Source organism: Theobroma cacao, chromosome 5 (assembly GCF_053813885.1).
Source record: "Theobroma cacao isolate CCN51 chromosome 5, ASM5381388v1, whole genome shotgun sequence".
Lineage (NCBI taxonomy): Eukaryota > Viridiplantae > Streptophyta > Magnoliopsida > Malvales > Malvaceae > Theobroma > Theobroma cacao.
In genome coordinates this window covers 39,455,568-39,478,951 of record NC_142643.1, presented here as the reverse complement: position 1 = coordinate 39,478,951, position 23,384 = coordinate 39,455,568, and the positions used below count along the sequence as shown (strand labels likewise).

Here is a 23,384-nt window from a genome sequence, read left to right as displayed (position 1 = left end):
TACACCAACGAACCGTTTTCTTTTTCGCAACCGTTATGACGGAACTCTAGTGCTGACTTTTGGTTTTTTGTTTTTTTCTAGAAAATTTTATGTTATAAATCGAGCCTAAAATGTTTTACAAGATTATGGATCAGTTATGTCAACATTATAATTTCCTTAGCTATAATTATATTTCCGGTTGAATATGGCATATATTTAAATTTATTTATAAAATTTAAAAATTTTATTTTCAATTAATGAATAATAATTTTTAAAATAATTTGAGAATTTTCACTTTTTGAATTTTGATAATAACTTGAAACTTGTGCGCTTCATCTGAATATAATTATATCGATTTATTATTATTTTTCATTTATAACTAAATGTAAAGGAACATAGGGGAGGTATATCTACGATGTCATTGGTCGGAGTTTAAATGCTTTTTTAGTTTTAATAATTATCCTTTTTATGCGGATTTAGGATGGAATATTCTGGTGGACCGTTAGTTGTGGGGTAACGTGGTGTTAATTGACGGTGTTAGTCATTGGTTGAAGCCAAATAGTTGTTATTAAGTGACGGTTTTGTCCTTAGTGGGGTGAGAATTTTTTGTACTTGGACGGGTACGGTTTCTACGATTTGGAGGCCCAAACTGGAAATTGGGCGTCGTTGGAATATTCGTGAAAATATCGTGAAAGCAAAGGACCGATTCCGTAGAGACTTGGACAAAGGAATTTCCATCTTCCATCTACCTTCACTTTTTGGGCTTTAAGTTCTAACTATAAAGCTGCGGTAATTATTTTTCTTTTTTTTTTTTTTCATAAAAAAAGATTTATCTTAAATTAAATATTCAAAATTTAATTTAATAATAAGATGATTACATATTAATATTATAATATTTTTAAAATTATAAAAAAATAAATATTTAAAATACAAAACAAAAAAACGTAAGAGTTACCAGTGATAAAAAAAAAGGGAAAAATAAAAATATTATGTATGAGGTAGTTCATTTAAACAATATTCTATTTTTTTTTTATTTTATAAAGATGTAATAAAGCCAATACCTTACATGAGAATGAAGTCTCGTCGGTTATGAAATAAAAAAAAAATAAAGGTGGAGCAAAGAAGCATGCTTCAATCCCTTTCGATATTAGGAAAAGAAAGAAAGCACGGTCGACTGAAAAAGATGTAAAGAAAAAAAAAAAAGGGTGAATGGAATGGAATATAGAGATTTAAAAGGTAGGAGTAATAGGAATATTAGGTTAGAGCCTTTGAAAAAAACAATGTTTCTCGAAATGGGTTGTTTATTATTATTATTATTATTATTATTCCTATTTCGGGGTTTAGGAAGAATGAGAAACGCGTTCCAACCGCGTTGGCCTTGGATATCCTAACAATTTATTCATCTCGCCTTTGTCCACCACTTAAACGCAGTTGACTTGTTATATTCATGAATTTTTATATATTTTTAACCTCCTCCTTGTTCAACTATCCGAACCAAGTTCCCATTCACGTACATTTGGAAAACAATTACTTTGTTTTACATGATTATCACGAATTATATTTTGACCATTTTCTTAAAAAAATATATTATTAACAAAATTTAACATAACATTTAAATTGTGTTTACGTTCAATAAACTTGCAACTTAAAACATCAAAAAACTTGACTTCTCTGATATTAATATAGTGATAAAAGGTAAGCACTGAATTAGGGACAAAGTTGGGACTTACACGCATTTACACTCCTGTGTAGGGTGGTGTTCCTTTGTTAATTTTTCAGTACCCTTTACATCCCTACAAGGCCTAGCACATCTTTCTCACTTTCCATATAGTTGAGACTTTTTCATTGATTTGTCTAAAATTAGCCTTGAGAATTTTTTTTGCTTTACTTGTTAAATTATTCTAATTTGTCTTCAAATCCAAATACTTCGCTCTACTCTAGACTGCCACATATTGTTTTTCTTTTTTGGGGTGCAATGGTATATCCTCCTCCACTTGCTACCAAATGTATTGCAACGTACACGCAAGCTTAATGATACAACCCATAGCTTCACAAATCATGATTGATAAGATCCTAGCCTAGCCTAGCCTAGGTGTTACTAATATATAGTTTGCTAATGTTTTCATTGTTTCATACCTTAGAGAGGGATAAGGCCATTGGACAATGTTTTCGACAGAGAAGAAGAAGAAGATTGTGTCAATCTGTGGAATTGCTATTCTTAGTACTCATTATCAAGAAGCTAATAACCAATTATCTGAGGAGGAACAATAACATCTCATGATCAAACCCAACAATCACTTAACCATGCCCCTCTTTTTTCCAAATTACAATAGATTACTCAAATCTTCACACTCCCTTTCAATACTGATAATAATTCATAATTACACCCATTGGGAGTGGGTCACCTTTCAATAAACTGCTCCCACTTAGATAATAGTTAACCACCAAACCTTTTCAAAAACATAATCACGTAAGTCATGGACACTAATGTCCATTACATTATGCTTGACTCCAATACCAAAGGATCAATCGCCATCAAGTGCTTTGCAAAACACATATATCATTATCAAATGCACACACACACGTTAAGCACATGATTAGAATTTCCATATACTGACTGATCACTGACATCTAATGGCCACTGTGTTTTCCCTCTTCACCTATTGAAATTGACTGATTCATTATTTCTTCCCTAGGCTTGATTCATTTTAACATATCAATCATCAGACTGCTCTTTAAATCACAAGATGATTAAAAAGTTTACACAAAACAACCTGCCAGAAAGGAAAACAAAAGGGGAGGTCCATTCCCTGGTGTAATCCTAGCAATTTGGTGCCACTAATGTAAAGAATTTGAAAAAGGAAATCTCAACAACTTTAAGTTTCATAATGGATGTAGAAAGTAAAATCCACAATCACAGAACTAATGTCAAGTGATATGAGTGCCATAAGCAGGAGGGAAAGCAATCATTACAGCAACTTCCCTAGACAATCCGCTCCAACTCCCTTGCATAACTAAGAGTCTGGTTGATCAGTTGCAGGGATGGAATCTCCTTGCATGGCGCAGATTCTTTGGCCTTCTGGAGAAAGACAAATCCATTCTTCACTTCCCACTCAGGATGCTCCTGCAATTTAAGGGGACACGTCCAACTAAGCTTGTATGCCAAAGCCTTTGACAATATTTTTTTAATTACTCTTTACACAAATGCTTACCTCTTTGATGTATTCCAAAAGTTCTTGATCAAATGAGAACAGCAACATCTGTCGGGCATCATCAATTGAAAGATAATCATATGCCTTCTCACTGCATCCAGCTATTTCATCTCTGAAAATGACAAATTATGAATAGTTATTCTAACAAGTATTAAGCAATGCACAAGAAGAAAATGTAGAGAAGACTCTATTACTTAAAAGCAGCATATGAACATGGAAGTGCCACCAGCAAGAAACTCTCAGGTGGTCAAAACAGGCAGTACCATCAGCACTGATGTTATAAAGTCGTTAAATGAACTTAGGTTCAAAATAATTGTGGATACAACCACTATTCAAAAAAAAGAAAAAAGAATTGTGAATACAACCAAAATTTAAATAAAGTTTTGTCACGTTTCAATTTTCTTGTCCCCCTTTGTCATGTTTCAACTTTCTTGTCCCCCAAAACTATCACCATACATCAAAGATATTTGCTTACCTCACTGTTTTTGCCAAGAGATCCATGAAATAAACATAAGTTTCATGTGGTGCAGTCTGTCTGGCACTCAACACACGGTTGTAAGCCCCTTCCATAAACGATTGCTCCAGCTCCACAGCATGCTTGATGCAAGGATTTTCTAAAGCAGTGGCTGAAAGCAGTTCAAGTTCAGTATGGAACTCAGCAATCCTATTCTGGACAAGAAGTCTCAAGAGATTAAGACCTAAAATTGGGTACTCTTGAGGGGATGGTGGAAGGCGGCTACTGCTCAATCAAAAGAAAAGCATAATAATTAGCATCACTTCCATAAACTAAAGGATAGAGTCTTCGAGATAAAAAAGTAATAAGCACATACGAGAACGCACATTGTAAGAAGTGGAAGTGTACTTAATACCTTGATTATATAATATATAAATACAGAAAATTTGTCTAAATGGGACAAGTTTAACAAATCTAATGTACCAACATAATCATACAACAACCTATTTAATTTCTTCAACCATTAAAATTCTTACAAAACTGAAAAAAGGAGATATAACTAATTATATAGAGAAGTGGCACAAGATAAAACAAAAGAAGGAAATATAACAACCAAGAAATGTTTAGGAGTGGGAACAAAATGGAATTCCTCTACAGCACATCCTAGATGATCTGAAGTGTAGAAAGACATCTTTTACATATGTTTCCCCATACTTTAATAAATGTGCAAGAGTTGGAAGCATAGAATTTGGCAAGAGGACAGCAAACTTAATCAGGGTCACGCAGACGAGTTCAGAAAATAGAGGATAAGTTACACTATTATTCTTCATGACACTTGGCAGCTTTTGCCAAGCAGATTCATTGACCACCAAAATGGCCATGCTCATGGTAGTCAATGTAGATCTGATCCAGAGATACTACCTTAACATTAACATTTTAATCTACAGATTCTTATTTCTATTAAAGAAGATGCCAGCCATTAGCAATATCTTTGATAATATATACACTTTTAGGCCATTATGATAAATTTCACTCAAAAAGCATTGAACATACATATGGAAAATAATTTTCCAATATTTTTTGTCATCAACATCATCCCACAATTTAGACCTACAAGTCCTTTTGAATTATTAAACCTTCTAACTCGATGTTTCTACTGAGACAAATTGTTATCCATCTTTTATAAATCGTTATGCAGGGCTTTAGAGAATGTAATCTCTTATATATTCATCTATCCTACACACCTAGAGAGAAAGGGGAGGAAATTACATCAACAACAAGAAGAAGAAAACTAAGCATAAATAGAAAATTATACATACAGGACAATAGCTACACTAAGGTGACAAGACAAAATTCCCAAAATAGGGAGCTAAACTTTCATCATAGCTCTGAAAGGCAAGCAACTAACCCAGCATCAGTATAATAGGGCTTCAACTGGAAGAAATCCCTTTCAAAGGCATCTTGATCCTCAATCTTCACACTAAGGACAACAGCATGCTCATAAATTTCCCCTGAAAATGTCAGGGAAAAAGAAAGGAGTAAACAATTGATAAATTTATAATCTTCAAACAAGTAGAGACTTAAATTCTCATGCCTACTCAAATTCGTTAAAACCACTTTCATGTAGCAGCTGAAAGAAACTTTACTTTCCACATCTATACTCCAAAAAGGAGGCTTAACGCTCCCATAAAATAAACAAATAAACTTGCATGTTCCACATCATATCTGAGATTTAGTAAAGGTTTCATGCTAGTCATCAGCACTCACAAAGTTCTCCAGTGCCCTTTTTGTAAAACCATGTTACATTTAGTTTTTGTGCATGAAGCTTCCACTAACAAGTTATGATATATATAGCATCCTTTGAAATATGTGAAAGCTAGTGCTTCAATTAAAGATGAACCAACATACAAAATTAAAAAAAAAAAAAAAAACCCATTCAGTTAGTCAAAAGAATTACTTGCTAACAGCAATTCATTAATCGCGTTAGGTGTATTTTCGAACAACGGAGGAAGGCTCCTAAACTTTGTCAGCAACACCTGCAATAAAAAACCCAAATCACTCTGAGCAGCACTTCAATGTCAAAACTTTTACGAATTAACGAAAAATACTACCAAGCAAAAAACCAAAGAAACAATGTTTTTTTATTTACTTCCTCTAGTTGCAACGCAATCACTTTCATCGATCCCATTTTCAAGCTCAAAGATAGCTAATTCACAATTGAAACATCCAACGTAAAACCCTAAATTCCTAAACCCTAAAATAATCAAACCTCCAAAGAAACTGAAGATTTACAACACAGGCTCGATCTTTTCGAAAGGAAAGAAAGAGGAAAACCTATAATTTTTCTAAAAAAACCAACAGAGATATTAGGTTCTGAACAAGTTAAAATACCTTAAGTTGAGAAAGGAGATTGGCGCAGGAATCGTAATCATTTCTGATAAATGCCGCTTTGAATCGCTCGAATAGCTGCGACACTTCGGTTAACTGTGGATCCATTTCTCTTTTCTCTTTCTTCCCCAAGCTTTCGTGTTGCCGAAACAATGGAAATTCTCTTTCTAATTTTTCTACTTCTACTTACAGCCTACAGCTCTCTTTCTCTATATATATGTTATACACACACGTATAAAAGGAATAAGCTCTTAATTGATTATTACCAAATATGTTTTTTTTCTTAAAAAAATAAAGTAGTTTAGGAGTAATTTGATAAATTATTAAAATGAAAATATGTTGACAATTTTATTATTTAACTGCATTACTCTAAGATACTTAAAACCATTTATTTTATTATTTTTAAATTTTTATCAAATGTAAAATCTATATAAATTATGTCTATTTTTCACATAAAAAATCTAATAAATTAACTTTTATTCAATTTTCAATTTTTAATAAAATACCAAATTCTTTTTATACCCAAATTTACTATATAGTACCGATTATTCAACACTTAAATTACTATTTAATATTGAATTTTCCGTTTATCAAAATGACTCTTGATAACATTTTATTAATAAAAAAATAAAATTTTTTATATTAATATATTAATATTTTAAATATATTTTAAAATTATACTTAAATAAATATATCTTTTATTAATAAAATAATTTAAAATTTTCAGATCGAGACTGATTCGAATCAAGCCAAACCCATAGAGCTGAGCAAATAATTTGAACCCTTGCAAACCTCTAATATGATAAATTGATAATGGTCCACTAGGAATAAAGAATCAGAATTTTGTTTTGCTCAAGAAGTGCTTCTTAAACTTTGATAAATTTTCATCGAAGAATGTTAAAAAAAAGAACAAAAAAGTTCATTTAGGTCATAACTAAAATGTGTTAAAGGGTCGAGTTACTCGATTAAATTCATAAGCTATATTCGATTTGGATCAAATTTGAATATATATTTTCAAGTTTTAGCTCAACTTGACCCGATTTGGGTTGATTAAATTATTTTTTATTAATAAATATTTTATTTTTAATTTTAAAATATTTATACAATATAATATATTATTATTTTGATATCAAAATAATAAAGACACAAATAATAAAATGATAACCACTCAATAAAAGTGAGGATAAGATTGAACCGAACCAAAGTAGGATAATAAAATTGAACAATATATATTAAGCCAAAACACAATGAACATTTACCTTTGAGAAATAATAATATATCTAGAAGTAAGAAAGTAGATTAAAGAGCTTATTACAATAATGTGAGTCTGGTGTCCATGGCAAAACCCCTTCTAACATTGCATGGTGATGTTGGTTTAATCATATTAAAGGCTGGAAAAAATGTAGTCAAGAATGTTAAAATTGGAAAAGGGACATGCCCATGTGCGTTGCTTAGCAACATCTAGTGTCCATAAACATTGGGTGCATTATATCTTCAAGGTTGAAGTAGGCACCAACTGGTTTGTAAAAGTGTGTTGCATATTGCTATGAAGTGATCATTCACAGTATAGCAGTATATACCAAATTGATGACTTGGTCTAAAGTATTAAAGTGGTTGCCTTTCTAAGTAACTGTATGATTAGAGTGTGATTGTGAACCTCCTTTCGTCGGAGCTGAAAGTGTTGAGGATGAAGCGAGCGGATAATTGATTGTATAAAATTAGATGAAAAATTTATGAAACAAAAAAAGTATCGGAGGATCTTGGATGAATCCCTATTTGAATGTCAAGTGAGTCTGGAGTGTAAAGAAAGAAGAGAATGAGAGAGAGGTTCCTTATATCTCGTGTTCCTCCCTTTTGTACTGGGAGCGTCCCCCATGGCAGGTCATCATGGAAGAACCTTCCATGCATTCTGTTCCTCATTTGTAAAACCAGATGGGTGTTTAGGCATTGAGCTGCCAGGTCTGTGATGGCCCTCTTGGATCTAGAATGAGTGGGCCTTAAGCCTAAAGACAAAAACAGAAGGAACACTTGTCCGTTACGATAAGTAACACTATCCAATCTGGATTCACCATGTATCCATATTCGATTGTGAATAGTTATTAGATTATTGAAGTTTTTGTTAGTTTTTGTTGTTAGTGTATAGCGTTGAATCTCTTCAAGAGAGATTTCTGAAACCTCTTTTTATAGAAAAGAAGATCAAAGAACCTTGGAGTCTGGTCTTGACCCACACAAATTAACATACTTCTTTAAGGAAAAAAGATAAAAAGAAAACAACGTAGCTGATTAATTTGTGGAATTGAGGCAGCCAGGCAGTAGCCTGGCGGGGGCGTGTGCCTCTCAACGTGTACCTGGCTTCTACTGCCACTAAAAGGTTATCTGGTCATGCATTCCTATCCACACAACTTGAACAACCCCGAGGAAGCCACGCCACCTCACTCAACTCAACCGTGACGGACTGAAACCTATGAACTCCTTCCCTTTTATTTCACACTCTTTCTTTCCCTGCCACTTGTTCTTATACCAAGTTCAACCATGTCATCAGCTGTGGTTGCAGGTGCCTCTTCTTCTTGCTCTGCAGCCCTCACCAGCAGGAACAACTCCATCAAAGCTAACCCAACCCCATCTCCCAAGGCATTCACGCCTTATACTTCTCAGGTATGAATGAAATACGTGTCAGAATCAGATCCTCTCAAAATGCTTTCATTTCAAGACCCCAATTAACAGAAACCCCTCTCTTTTCGTTCATGCATGTATAGAAAACCGCATGGCAAGGCCTGTCTCTTCTAGAGGCCAAAAAGGGTGTCTCAGGCTTCTTCCTAGCTGAGAGAAAGAGCAGCTTCAGTTCCAGTCATGCAAGAAGAGGGCTTGAGATCACTGCAAGAACTGCTGGTGCTTCAAGAACTATAGAGGTTGAGGTTGACAAGCCCCTTGGCCTGACATTGGGTCAAAAACAAGGAGGTGGTGTAGTTATCACTGTAAGTTTCGATTCTCCTTCTATCATCGATGTGAGAATGTATCGGAGATTTATTTGTCAATTCACTTTGCTGATAGATATTGATTCACGGTAATTTTTGAAATGGAATTGTTATAGGCTGTAGATGGGGGTGGGAATGCAGCAAAAGCAGGGCTTAAGGCAGGGGACCAGGTACTTTACACCAGTAGTTTCTTTGGAGATGAACTTTGGCCTGCGGATAAGCTTGGATTCACTAAAACTGCCGTCCAAGCAAAGCCAGATTCTGTCTATTTTGTTGTTAACAGGTTTGCCTTCTGATCTAAATCTAATTTCCTTGCTTTTATTTTTCACTTTCTTTTTATTGTATTAGTTGCAAAATTTTGATGATTAGTATAGTGGAGGAAAAAAAGTTGTTGATCCTCTCTATAAATTCATGGTGTAGCAAGCAAACTGCAAGATTTCTTCTTTCTTGTGGGTTAAAGGACCAAAAACAAAAGCTCATATTTGTAGACAAGGAGTTTAGAGTGCTCCCCCTTCCGAACCAGTTATTTCAAATGCCAACTGGAGGAACATAGCTGGAGAATTAGCTTATTGTGGCACTTTGAGTTTTGGACCATTCAATTAATTCCTTAATAATCAAGAAAAAGAGGGGAGCTTGTCAAAGGGCTAAGACAAACAACCTTTTCTTCTGTTTCTTCTTTCCTTTCCACAGTGGCAATATTACTGCTAAACCTGCTCTGTCATTGTTTTTCCTTGAAGAATATGAATGTTTGGCAACTAGAAGATAAACAATGACCAGTCATTTGCCTATCAAAGGAAACAAATTTGAAGTTTTGTGCTTTTTTCCTTCTTCATGTTAGAGTGATAGAACGTGTTTCTCCTTTCCAGATAGACATGTCTCATTGCTCATTTTCATTACATTTTGGCTTATCAGTAACCTGTGCTTATTTTTGAAGTTTGACCCTTATATTTCAAACATTATTTTATTATAAAAGAAGAACTTCAGTAACGATTTGCCAACAAACATGCCATCTGGTTGTATCTAGTTACTGGAACACAAGATATAATGTATTAGCGTTAGCATTGGCAATGGCTTCAGCTTGATAGCACTGATGTCTTTTTGGTGGATTTCATGACTGCCTCAGATGAACATTATATAAATATTGCATACTTAAATTTGTATGTAGTGATCCTCCATGACTCTACTATGGCCATCCACCCTTTGAAAATATGTTTTATAAACAGCTTGTATTGCCCAAACTGTTGCAGAACATTAAAAGTAATAAATTTATGTTAACAGTGTAACATAACAAGTTTAGGCAGTGAACATGATGTTTCTGCTGTTCTATCAAAAAGTTAATAGAACACCCTAAATTATTTTAAAACAATTCGAGAACTATGGATCTATTGCAATGCAATAGTTTTCATAACATATTCTATTATGATGCTTGTCAAGCATGCATTAAGAATTAGCATCAAAGATTCACTATTTTGCTTAATGTTCTCTTCCATAAGTGTACCATTTGAAAGCCGCTTAGCCTCTGTTTCTGTTCTATGTATTTTTGAACTGTAAATATTTTAGTAAAATGTATGTGCATAATTATATATACAAATCTATCTAGTTATGCTTACATGCCAAACTGCATGTGCTACCCCTGTGAATGAGGTTATGGTTTCACTAAATTAAGCTGCAAGTCTGCAACTTCTTCTATCTGTTTTTTGATCATTGTTGCTTCTGCTATGTTTTGAGATACAAAATACTATCTCATTTCAAAGATGTACTATAAAAAAATAAATAAAACTAAAAAGTTTTGCAGATATGATGTAGAAAAACATAGATCTTTTTGTTAAGGCCAGCAAGAAAAAATGTAGGTGTTTTTCAGCATCTTCTCATATTTATCTTTTGAAATTTATGTCATCTTCTGACAGAAGCTCCAGTGTGCTACCCTTGGTCTTTTCTGCTTAAAAATTTTATAGACTAACTATAAAATGAGGAAAGATCAAGAGGGGAGTGAATTTGAAATGGAAAAGTATCATGCATCAGTTAATATGAGTTAATGCAGTTGCCATTTAGTTCAAGGTCCCATTTTCACATTAATTTATCAATAATCAAACTCCTTTTCTTAATGTGTTTACTATTTTTCTTTACTAGCATGAAAGTATGAAAAAAAAAAATTCAGCCAATTCACTTTCTTCTGATCTGTATCTGATAGCTCTCCCATCCATTTGATGCAGAGGTGCAGAAGTAGATGTTAAACGATTAACAAAGCGACCAGCACCACCTCGCTTTGGAAGGAAATTGACTGAGGCTCAAAAGGTAAACATAACTTTGGCCTTTGGCCAACTAAGATTCTACTTCACTTTTTGATAAAGAAATACATGCTCAGATGCAATTGCATGTGTATTGAATGAGATCACTTTGCATAGGCAAAAACTAATGGTATACAGGATTTTGCAGGCAAGAGCTAGTCATATTTGTCTTGATTGTGGATACATATACACTGCACAGAAACCTTTTGATGAGCAGGCAAGTCTCTATCCAGTTTCTCGGCAATAATTAAACATCTTATCTGGTTAAGTTATCTGAATTCATATGCAATAAGCAATCTTTCAATCATGCCTTGTATGTTTATGTCCAAAGTATTTGATGAAACCATTGCACTTGATGAAACCAATTATATAAGCAATGGGTTATGGATGCTTTTCAGCTCATATCATCCACATATATTAATGTCCAAAGAATTGGGTAATGTATATTGTGCCTAAAACTGCTCTAGGAGATTAATCATCCTCTCATGATCCATTTTGTGAATAAGAGATTTTTAAATTTTGACTTCTTTAATTTGCTGCAGCCTGATACTTATGCATGCCCTCAATGTCGAGCACCAAAGAAGAGATTTGCAAAATATGATGTGAATACTGGCAAAGCTATTGGTGGAGGGTTACCCCCAATTGGTGTCATTATTGGGCTGATAGCTGGTGTTGGAGCTGTTGGAGCTTTACTTGTTTATGGCCTTCAATGAAATCCTGTATTCACAGAACTGGTGGTACAAGCATGGGTTTGTGACTCATATTTGGTTTCAATATCAAATGTAAGGAGTTGATAAGTGAAATCTGCCTAAAGCTGCTTCATTAAAAACAATACACTGACCATTGCAATTTTCACATGTCTATTTTCTTCTTCTTTTGCAGCCTGCATATTTTAAGTTAAATCATTTTGTTGCATCGGTTTTCTAAGTAGCTATTGCCTCGTAAGTAGTGATCAATCTGAACAGCCCTAAGCAGAAGAAAAGGATATAAGGATGTCCAGGAACAAGGTTATTATCTGCAAAATGCATGTAAAGTGGTTTGCCATAGGGGTGATCCTCTCTCAAATTCTTAATTCATAATTGGGAGAGGATCACTCCCATGACTTAGGAAACACATAAATCAACTAAGAACAGGATAAATTGGATACATATATGTAGTGATGTTTTGTCCTTGTCAATCTCAAATTGAAACCTTTCTTGTTCAATCCAAAGAGGAAAATCCCATTCAAAATCATCAGTGATCCGGTCTTTCAACCCTGGGTTTCAGCTCCCCTTCTGGGAAGATAGCATTTCATGGAGCATATTCCTTTAGGGCCCTTGATCCTTCAACACTGCTTCCCATTCCTTTTGGCTCCATGTATAATTTTTGATCCTGTTACAGCTTTCTAATTAGTACTAAAAGCAAAACTAACATGGAAGAGCGTGAGATTAAAACGGGAAATTCCGTTGATTGATTCTTAATAGAACGTGCATACCTTAAATCAGTCAACTGAAATAGTCCTATAAAATATCAGAAAGCTTCTAGTTAATGTTCCTGTTGGTGAAGAAACCAATTGAATATAGTTGTTGTCCATCAATTTGGGCTCATTTTTAGAAGTCAGCTCTATCATATCATCAAAAGGAGAACATGTTCACAGACGTTGTTCAACATCCCTCCTTTTCTTTCATAACCAACAGAGTTATCAAATGCAGGGTTGAGTGTTGACCTTAGCTGTATACAGTTGCATACATATATGTATGTACCTAAATTGCTACTGCTATAGATTAGCTGCATATGTGTTGACTTGAAGCAACTCTATTGTTTCAGTTTAAGGTTGACTCTCTTTCGCAGGCGAAAAACATGGTAATACCTGAGTATCTTTTCATGAAAATGATTCCCTCTGGATGAAGCTTGCTCTGCATACAAGCTGGAGTATGTTGGCTATGTTTTTTAGTTTTGATATCAACAAGGTTTCAAATGTTGCTAAACAAGATAGAGATATTCCTCTTCATCACAAGGTTTTAGCGTCATTGTCAGAATATTGGCAGGCGGTCGAAGCCTCCACGGCTGAAATTCTACTTGTTGAAAAGGTTGGTGAGAAATGACAGTTGACTACTCGCTTTTGCTTTTATTTAATGCAAAAATTAGTATGTTTAAGTAAATATTTTTAAAATATATAAATAATTTATATTTAATAAAGAGAAAATTAACAAGATCTACCCAAGTGCTGTTATTAATAAACTCTGTTAATTTAACAAAATATATGTTCGTTGAACTACCAGAGAGAATTAAAACCATGTTGCATGAGTAGATTGCCAAGGCTGAAATGTTAATTTCTTTTAAATTTAATTATGGAAAAATATTTTAAAACACTTAGCTCTAATTCATGGAGAAAAATAAAGTGATTTTATTTTAACATGTACATATATTGGTGTTACTTATTTATTTATTTATTATTGTCATTATTACAGCTTTAATAAATTGACCTTACATAAAATTTGCATGATTGACCTAGTAACAAGGGTTTATGTCTTTTTAATAATGTCTCTATCAATGAAACAATGCTTAAATTGCTTAATCTAATTATACTGAAAATGAATTATCAATTGATTAGTCCATTCCTAATCCAATGATTGAGACAAGAGAAAGAGAGAAAGATGAAAAAAAAATCTTAAATTTAATGATTGATTATCATAACCACATTCCTATTTAATAATTAAATGTTTGCATTAATTTTTTTTTCATTTTCACGGTTAATTAAACGTTACAAAATATCAAAAATTATAATGTTATCTTCTTAATATTTACATTTTCAATAATCACCTTACGTGTATAAGATAACTAATGTTACTTTGAGATTTAAATTTTCAGTATCTTTATTTTTTAAGGAAAATACCTAGTCTTAGAGTTTTTTTCTCTCTTTCATTATTAAATCATAATTTAATTTGTTGAAAGTTTAAAATAAACAAGACGAGTTCACCGTGTTGACAATATTGAATAAAGAAAAGTGATTCTTTTATTTAGGAATATTTAAATAAAGTTTAAAAATTAACGTAATGTACTGGTAATACTATTATTAATAATGTTACTTTGACTGTGCATAATACAATACTAGGGGTTTAGAAAAAAATAATAATAATAGTAGAGCTGCCACTAATCACAATTTCAGGGTCAACATAACATAAAGTTAATTATAATGTAACATTTCTTAGGTGGTTATCCTATAAATATTTCCTTTTTTTTTTTTACTTTTAAAAGTTCATTGTGTAATTATCTTATAAATTTTTACTTTTTAATCAAAATTTGAACTTGAGATTTTCAAATTAAAATTTTCAACTTTGAATTATTAGTGAGTTGTCTTTAAGATTTTGGATTGTATTAAATAATTGAAAATCCAAAAAGAAAAAGAAAACAGGAAAATAAATATGACAATGCGTAAATAATATAAATTTTAAAGAAAAAAATTATTTATTTTATTATTTAATATAATTGTTTCTTTTTTCATATTTTTATAATTTTCCTTGATTTAATAAGTTAAGAAATTACTAAAGAGTTTTTATTAAAAAAATAGAAAATAGTAGAAAGAGAAAACATATTCCTTCACTAAGAAAAATGTAATGGTCAAAATTCTCGTTATATCTCCATATTCATGCATTTTGTTTAATTTAATTCATATATTCAAAATCAAGAAAATTTTATTTTTTAATTTTAAAAATTATTTTAATTTATTTTTTTTTCTAACGACATTCAATTTAATCGTTAAAAATAATAATGTGGTAGTGTCACTTCACTCATTACATGTTGACATAATAGTGCCATGACAGCAATATGCACCTAAATTACCATATCAACAATTTGAGTCCTTTTTACTTATCACATTAGCATTGTGTGCCATGTTCATGCTATGTTAATGCTGATATCATCATCTTTAATGATTACAATGAATGTTATTAGGAAGAGGTTAAATTGGAATAATTTTTAAAATTAAAGATTAATTTATTTTAATTTTGAGTATATGAATTAAATTGAATAAAATGTGTGATACAGACTTGATAGTTATTTTGATCAAAATATATTTATAAACATATAAAAGACCTCCCCAAGACACAGACAAGAGAACATCAACACTGATACCAACTTTACGTTTTCCCCTTGAAACAAAAGGCTTCCATAAGCCTAAGTAACTTCTCTATCAGTCTCAGTTTCGAAAGCAAAGAGAAAAAGAAGAGTAAGAGAGGAAGAGATGGAGAGGAAGGCTATAGTTTTATGCAATGTTGTGGGTTTTTTGGGGATATTATCGGCCGTAACTGGCTTTGCTGCTGAAGCTACTAGGATTCAGGTAAAAATAATATTATGGGCTTTTAATTAGATCTTCTGTTCTGGGTTTCTTTTAAATTCTTGTCTTTTTTGCTTTTTTTTTTCCCTATTAGTTTCTTGCTTTGCTTCACACCTACCCTGTGTTTTGGGTGATTAAAAAACTGTTACCTTGAATTTCTTTTCCTATTGCTGTTGTTGGTTTTATTTATTAAGTGTATGTAGTAGGGTCGAAAAATGGAAATTTAAGCTCAAGAAAGATAGGTTTAGTTGGTTTAATCGTCTTTTTGAAGTAGAAAAGCTTAATTCTTTTGGATAGAATTTAGTTGTAAGTTCTTATGCCAAGTTCCTTAACTTTGTTATTCTTGTTTTGTTCTATGTATTTTTTGTGGAAACTGAAAAAAATAATGATTTTACTGCTTTAAAACCCCAAAGGAAGCAGGGGCTTCAATTTAATTGATTCCAACTTATACAACATTTTGTTGGGCTCTAAGTGTATTTTTGCTACTGTTTTTCCACTAGAATTCTTCTGGAGGGATGAAGGTATAAGAAAAGAACCAAAAAAAAAAAAAAAACTCAGTCTTAACCACTATAAAGTAGAAATGCAATGTATTTAAGCGTTAGTTATTATTAAAAAGTATTGTGGGAGAGACAAATTATTTTAGACCAGAGTGGCATATGGAATATTTGGTGCCTCATTGGTTGGGCTACTAGTGTGATTTGATGTCTAGAATGTGAAGTCATCGGACTCATCAATTAATGGGAGATTTTCCAACAATGTTCTGCCAGATTTCTCTTTCTTTTTTCATCAATTTTAGTAATTCCGGCTAATAGAATGAGTATCGGTTCAAATCACTTTCATATAATACTGGTGTAAGTTTGGTTTTGTGCTTGCTTTTAAGTTGATTTTGCAACAAGTGTTCATTTGATTAGTTGACTTTGGTCCTTTTTGTTGCACCTGAGAATCAATTTATTTGACTCCATTGGCACTGACTTGCTGCGTTCCGCCATTTTCATTGGGATCACAATTTATTCACATAAATGCCTGTTGCACCAAAATTTTTGCACTGCTTCTTACTCTCACGCTTTCATGCTATTTTTAAGAGCTGAGTTAAACTGTTAAAAGCCTGACATGCAAGGTGTTGATGCCATTATGCTACTAAAGATAAGTACAGATTGAAGAATTTGGATTTTTAAATGCAGGATTTAATTTTTTCAGAGAAGTATAAATAGTGAATATATAGTTGATTTATCTATTTAATCCAAAATGCCTGCTATGATAAATTGTCTTAAATCAGTTTCCAATTGGAGCATTGAAACTGAAAATGTGAATGGCATGCTAATACTTATTTTGATATGTTGTCAATACTGTTCTGTGCATTGGGTAAGCTTACTTGAATATGGTTTTTTGAAATTCTTGAGACTTCCAACTGTTCTTTTTTCTCTCTTATAGGCTTCGCAAGTTAAGTTTATTTCCCCTACACAATGTCAATACCCCCGGAGTCCTGCACTTGGCCTTGGCTTAACTGCAGCAGTGGCGCTTCTGATAGCTCAAATAATTATAAATAGTGCAACAGGGTGTATTTGTTGCAAAAGAACCCGTCAAACTTGGAACTCTAACTGGACAAAAGCTCTTGTCTTCTATGTTGTTTCTTGGTAATTCTCGAACACAACTTGTAGCAAAACTTTATTCCTGATTTTTTGTTTCATATTTTTTTTCCTTTTTTTTTTCTGGTAGGGACTAGAATATGGACCCAGGATCTTGCCCTTCCTTCCTAGGATATTTACCCTTTATCACTGCACTAGACTGCAATGGCCTTTTTTGTTCAGTTTGATTTTTTTATTATTATTTTAGATAAGAGGACACACCATGACTCAATCACCCATATGATGTCAGTTAAACCAAAGTGGCTCAGTTTGATGTTTTTGGTTTTTTCCTCTGAGAGAAAAGAATAAATCAGGATTTGATGATAGACAGGTCTACTTTTCTAAATCAAAAGAAGCTTCCTCCACTTGCCTGTTGCTGGCCTGGAATCAGGCATATTTGTAATAATCATTATTAAAATCACAATAGCACATGAACCAAAAATTTGAATGGCATGAGTTTTAAACTTTTGTATTTCTATGCTATCCTAGGTTACCATATGTGGTATATATATATATTCAAATTGCTAAATGCATGCACATGTGCACGTACATAAAGATAGAGTTGGATAGCAGTTAATATTGATTTATATGAAAAAATCACTTTTGGATTTGAATGGATTTCATTGCTTTTACAAATGCGTTCATATTTCCTATGATTTCAAGATGTACCCATATATACACGTCATACTTTTGGGCATATATTAGCTGACTTTGTTAGTTTGAAATTCAGACACATTTGTCCTGGCCACTTATAATGTAGACAACGTTTACTAGGTCTAATAATCTACTTGATAAGGTATTGGGAAGAAATTAATAGATGAAATGCTGGGCATTTTCATATGCGTGATGGGCTGTGGCATTTTTGCTTTACCTCAACACTTATCCGCAGAAAATTGAACCAAAATTCCATATATAGCTATAGATGCATATCTATCAAGACACCATGTCAAATGGTGCTTTCACAGTAGATGGGTTAGGAGTTTATTGTGACCTTAAACTCTGGTTGGGCTTCTCCATCCATTGCCAATTGGTTATAGGTGCTTAACATGATATCAACGCCTGAGTTATATGTTTCCTTGCATGTTCTTTCTTGCTCTATCTTTGTAGTCTGCATGTTAGGCCCATTACTTTCAGTCGGAATTTGGTCTACATGTTAGGAGTCTTGTTAAGTGGTATATTCAGACGAGTTTGGTTTTAGTTTTGTTGTGTCCTTGGATTCAAATTGGGTTTTGGCATCTATTGCCTATTGGTTTTACGATGGATGCTTAACGAGCTACCAGTGTATGCTTCAGTTGGTTGTTGAATGCAGCAGTGAAAGAGGAGGATTTAGTTTGAGAAGCATAGGACTAAAAAACTGAAGTTGTAGGGGTATTTTGGTTGCTTTTCAGCCCAGCATGTTTCATACTGCTAGCAGTTGCTTGGGTGAAGGTTCATATGTTGAGAATGAGCGGCTTTTGAGCTGTCAATCTGCCTGGAGAAAGAACTTTGAATTGGAGGGGTATGTAGGTATATAGATTGCACTTCTTGAAGTAGTTTATTGAAGTGTGATATTGTGACTTATGTTCAGGAGTCTTTTTCTTGTTATAGCAAACTGAGAATCCATTGAGAAATAAACTTCAAGGACTGAATTGGTATAATCTTCTCGAGATCCAAAATTATGACTTTCTTAATTTTCTTTTGATTGATAGTTCATTATGGACTATCTACAGGGATATGGTGTGAGGATGGATATGGTATATCAAGACTGTTATAAAAGCTTTAGGTTATTTTAGTTAGAGAATGGTTAGTGCCTAACTTGAGGGGAAAGAGTTTTTACCTGTTGTTGCTTAAATTGGCCTCTGAAGCTATGATCTATAGCTTATGATTGAAAAGAAATGCCTGAATGTTCATGTGAACATAAAAGAGAGCAAATCGTTTAACTTTATGATACCATGTTAGTAGTCCAATGTAGGGTTAGTGGTGAAAGAGTAGAGAATACTTTGTACAATTGCATTTCTGTTTTTTCTTGTGTTATTCCTTGTTTTACGCTCAATAGTGATGTAGGCTTTGCTTCTATTTTGTTTATAGATTGGTTGTTGCTTGCAGTGTGCCAACTTTCTCTTTTAAAAATTAATTCAAATGCTTGTTCATCCAGGAGTAAAAAACTTGTTTCTTGGCATAAAATTTCTTTTCTAGATTTCTTAATATTTACATATTTATATTGGTCAATGGTGTATGTATTGATTCCTTATTCATGCAGGTTCACTTTTGTTATAGCTTTCCTTCTCTTACTAACTGGTTCCGCACTCAATGATCAACATGGTGAAGAGAGTGTGTACTTTGGCAACTACTATTGCTATGTTGTGAAACCTGGAGTCTTTGCTGGGGGTGCTGTCTTAGCTCTTGCAAGTGTCACTCTTGGAATCTTCTATTATCTAACCGTAAACATGGCAAAGGACAGTACTGGTCCTTGGGGCAATGCACCTGTTCCTAATCAAGGTGGCATAGCCATGGGACAACCTCAGTTCCCACCCCAGAGCTCTCAAGATCCTGTTTTTGTTCATGAAGATACTTATATCAGGCGGCAATTTACTTGATCAAAACGCTAGACGTATTTTTCTCCAGGTGTCATTGGCATTTTGGCTCCTGCTAGTCTTGAAATCAGTTTCGTTGTTGTATTATGGGGGCATCAAAAGGGAGCTAGATAGTATTTATATGGGTCCAGTATCAAGCTACATAGAATTCTGAAAGTTCTTTTCTTTCTTTATATTTTTCTTGTATATTTTATATGAGATAGGTTTTTGGCCGCATGAATTGCTTGTAATCAATTTTCTCTTAAGATTTCCCGTTTCAGCTGTCTTAGATGCCTTGTGTGATTTATGCTGGCTATAGGAGTTACCAGAAAGACAAGGAGGATAAAGTGTTTTGCCAGGCAGAGGCTTTAGCATTGCGTTTGGATTAAGGGCTATTAAAAGCTTGTTCTGGAAAATGTTCTTCATACAGCCCAAGCTTTTCAACCTTAGCCTATAACCAAAATGAGCCTTCTTATATTTTATAACCCATCCCTCTTCCAAGGTTTAATTTTAAAACCTTAAGATAAAAGATCTGAAAATTAAACAACATTACTGTCCCATAGGAAAATTGCTCCATTGCTGTTAATAAGTAAATTTCTTATTGGAGTATTCTGTAAATAAGTAAATTTCTTATTGGAGTCTCCGAATACAGTATGCCAAAACGGATTGGGTTCTGACATCTAAAACCCAGCGACTAAATGAAAGAAACCTAGTGAGGTTATTGTACAAACTTGAATAGGATGCACGTTCAGATCTCCAATCTCATCAAACTTGTTTAAAAGTGGCAGCTTGAAGTGATACACTGGCAAAACTCGACTTCAAGGTTAACCAGTCAAAGAAGTAATTAACCTCAAGCATATTCTACATTGTTGATGAAATTTTATCAAGCTGGTTTTTTCTTTCTTTGATTTTCTCATGATCAAATATTTTGTCCTCAAATGTGAAGAATTAATAAGCGATTTAATATAATAACAGATAAACAACAAAAAATTAATCCTCATAATAACAAATAGGGGATTTTTTTTTTTAGTCCTTATAAATAACGTGTTTTTGTAAATAACTCTCGAGATAATTTTAACTGTTTTTAGCCATCAGAAAAGATTTTGGGATAAAAATGCCCTTAATGAGCCATCTTCGTCAGCATGCAGTCTCAAACAGGCGAAAAATGGGAGAAAAAAAAAATGCAAAGATTGGTTGTGCAAAATACCCATTTTTTTTTCGAATGTTGTGCAAAACAAAAAAATGTTGCATGAGATGGGTTTTCAAAGATTTGGGACATGGCATTCAGATAATAGGAGAAGAGAGATATTAAATCGAACGAGGAATCGGTCGTCATGAATGGAAAGCTTGACTAATGATGTGAAACTAGAAATCTTTAATACGGTGGTGAATTGAAAGGAGAAAGATGTGAATCCAAAGCAAGAAATGGTCTTGCTATAGCAGGCCATATGTTAGATGACTGTTTTTAGAGTTTGTGAAACGTCATGTTGGGAATGTGTGACACGACACCGTTCAGAGTTGGTGAGACGCAATAGAGGGAACTTGTGAGACTCTAGAGTTAAGAGTTGGTGACACGCCATGGTGCGAATATGTGACACGGTAGCGTTCAGAGTTGGTGAGACGCCATGGAGAGAATCTGTGACACGCTAGAGTTAAGAGTTAGTGACATGGCATGGAGGGAATCTATGATACGCCGACGTTCAGAGTTGGTGAGACGCTATGGATGGAATCTGTGACACGCCAGAGTTAAGAGTTGGTGACACGTCAGCGTTAAGAGTTGGGACACGCCATGGAGGGAATTTGTGACACGCCAGCGTTCAGAGTTCGTGAGATGTCATGGAGGAAATCTGTGACACGCCAGAGTTCAGAGTTGGTGACACGCCATGGTCATAAGCTGTGACACGCCAGAGTTCATAGTTGGTGACACGCCATGGTCATGTTTAGAGTGTGTGACACGGTATTGCTTGAAAAGTTGATACGCCATGGTCATGGTTAAAGTGTGTGACACGACAGTGCTTGAGCAGCTGACACGTCATGGTTTGAAATAGAGAGAGGAAAAAAAAACGAGCAGTTAACGTGGTAATCGTTTGGACTTCCACTGAATTAATTCCCCTTTTTCAGAATAAATAAGAATATTAGCAAGCCATTTTTCATTTTAAACAGTTATTATTCAGAATTCATAACGTCTGTGTGATTCATTTTTCATTCTCGCCGGTATCGGAGTGTTCGAGAAGGCTCTTTGCAAGCGGAACGACACCACAGCACCAGCAAAAATTTCGGCCATGAATGAAGAGGTCAGTGAGTCTCAAATTAAAACATTCTTGTGTTCATTAATTTTTTGGTTTTTTCCTGGGTTTGTTTGATATGTTCGGGTTTTTTTTGTTTTATTTTGCAAATGTTTAGACTATATTTTCTTGTTGGTTTAATGGTTGTTGGGGTTAAGTCGTAGTGGTTTTAGGGGTTTTGGGTATTTACCGTGTGACGCCATTATTATTATAGTTGGTTATTGGCGTGTGACAGTATTTTACTTGATATGCATAGCGTGTGACAACATTTTACTTGATATGCATGACGTGTCACAGCATTTTACTTGTTATGCATGGTGTGTGACAACATTTTACTTGTTATGCATGGCGTGTCACAACATTTTGATTGCAATGCATGACGTGTCACAACATTTATTCCTTATTTATGTCTTTAGTGTACCTTGTTGCACATGACGGCTTAACTCACTGGTGCATGTGTGCCATGTTTTGTAGATCCATCGCAGACAGTATGAGGAACTTGACAGTTTGCTGATTGTGCCAAGGGAGAAGTGGGCGTTCAACGTTGCAATTAACACCCACTGTAAGTGGTCGCAGCTGCATTACATCACAAAGACTCTCCAACAGAAGGGGGAGTACGATCCAGTTAAGCGTACCTGCTTTAGAATGCTCCTGGACGTCTATCCACAGGGGTACTTTTACGTCGGTCTCTTGCACAGCATCATGATTCACCGGATCATTGAGAGCCAGTCAATGGACCATGAGCTATGGTTTGCCATTGGCAAGAGCAAGGCGCGGCTATCAAAGCAAGAGTTCTGCCTCATCACCGGGCTGAAGTTTAGTCCAATGCCCGATGTGTTCAGACGACCATACGAGGTTGCTGCGGAGGGAATTTGTCACGACTCAAATTTCGGGCCATGACCGGTGCATGGATCCAATGGACGTAATCCACTAAACCCAAGCAAGCCTATTATTTATCTTACTTATAATTCCATCTATTATCACTAAGTCATATTTCATAACTTTGAATCAAAATAGTGATATACATTGCCAACTCGTACTGGCATTACTCATTTAAAATTTACATTAAGTTCATCTATACATAACAAAATAATACTCGACTTCCAGCGGAGGGACTCGGATGAATATACAGCTACCGAATGTCGAGACACCTACCAAAAGATGGACACAGGTCTACAAGGACACCTCGTCTTAATTACCGCTACCTCGTGATCTGAAAACATGGATTTGAAAATGGTGAGTATAAACCCAGTGAGTGAACAAGGAAGGGAACAAGCAACAATTAGGGAGAATTTAAAATCATGATGCACT

General features: G+C 34.1%; 3 protein-coding genes across 4 annotated transcripts; 2 read left to right on the top strand and 1 right to left on the bottom strand.

The window, feature by feature from the left end:
- Window positions 1–2,685: 2,685 nt before the first annotated feature.
- RPN12A (regulatory particle non-ATPase 12A) lies at window positions 2,686–6,241 on the bottom strand. Its single transcript, XM_007029430.3, has 6 exons — window positions 6,037–6,241; window positions 5,603–5,681; window positions 5,054–5,156; window positions 3,667–3,930; window positions 3,192–3,303; window positions 2,686–3,103 (listed from the first exon to the last, which is right to left on the bottom strand). The coding sequence occupies exons 1-6, from the start codon at window positions 6,139–6,141 to the stop codon at window positions 2,963–2,965; spliced, it is 804 nt and encodes a 267-aa protein (XP_007029492.1). The 5' UTR covers window positions 6,142–6,241; the 3' UTR covers window positions 2,686–2,962.
- A 2,207-nt stretch (window positions 6,242–8,448) lies between these two features.
- ENH1 (rubredoxin family protein) lies at window positions 8,449–12,153 on the top strand. Its single transcript, XM_018122320.2, has 6 exons — window positions 8,449–8,688; window positions 8,790–9,008; window positions 9,125–9,291; window positions 11,222–11,303; window positions 11,445–11,513; window positions 11,839–12,153. The coding sequence occupies exons 1-6, from the start codon at window positions 8,566–8,568 to the stop codon at window positions 12,007–12,009; spliced, it is 831 nt and encodes a 276-aa protein (XP_017977809.1). The 5' UTR covers window positions 8,449–8,565; the 3' UTR covers window positions 12,010–12,153.
- Window positions 12,154–13,228: 1,075 nt separating this feature from the next.
- Window positions 13,229–20,077, top strand: LOC18599450 (transmembrane protein, putative (DUF1218)). Of its 2 annotated transcripts, XM_088806293.1 has the most exons (4): window positions 13,229–13,365; window positions 15,472–15,614; window positions 17,043–17,245; window positions 19,476–20,077. In XM_088806293.1, exons 2-4 carry the CDS (start codon window positions 15,519–15,521, stop codon window positions 19,810–19,812), a joined length of 636 nt encoding a protein of 211 aa, XP_088662419.1. In that variant the 5' UTR covers window positions 13,229–13,365; window positions 15,472–15,518; the 3' UTR covers window positions 19,813–20,077. The 2 variants fall into 2 exon arrangements, with proteins under 2 accessions (XP_088662419.1, XP_007029490.1); XM_007029428.3 differs by lacking the exon at window positions 13,229–13,365 and having other exon boundaries at window positions 15,385–15,614.
- Window positions 20,078–23,384: the final 3,307 nt, after the last annotated feature.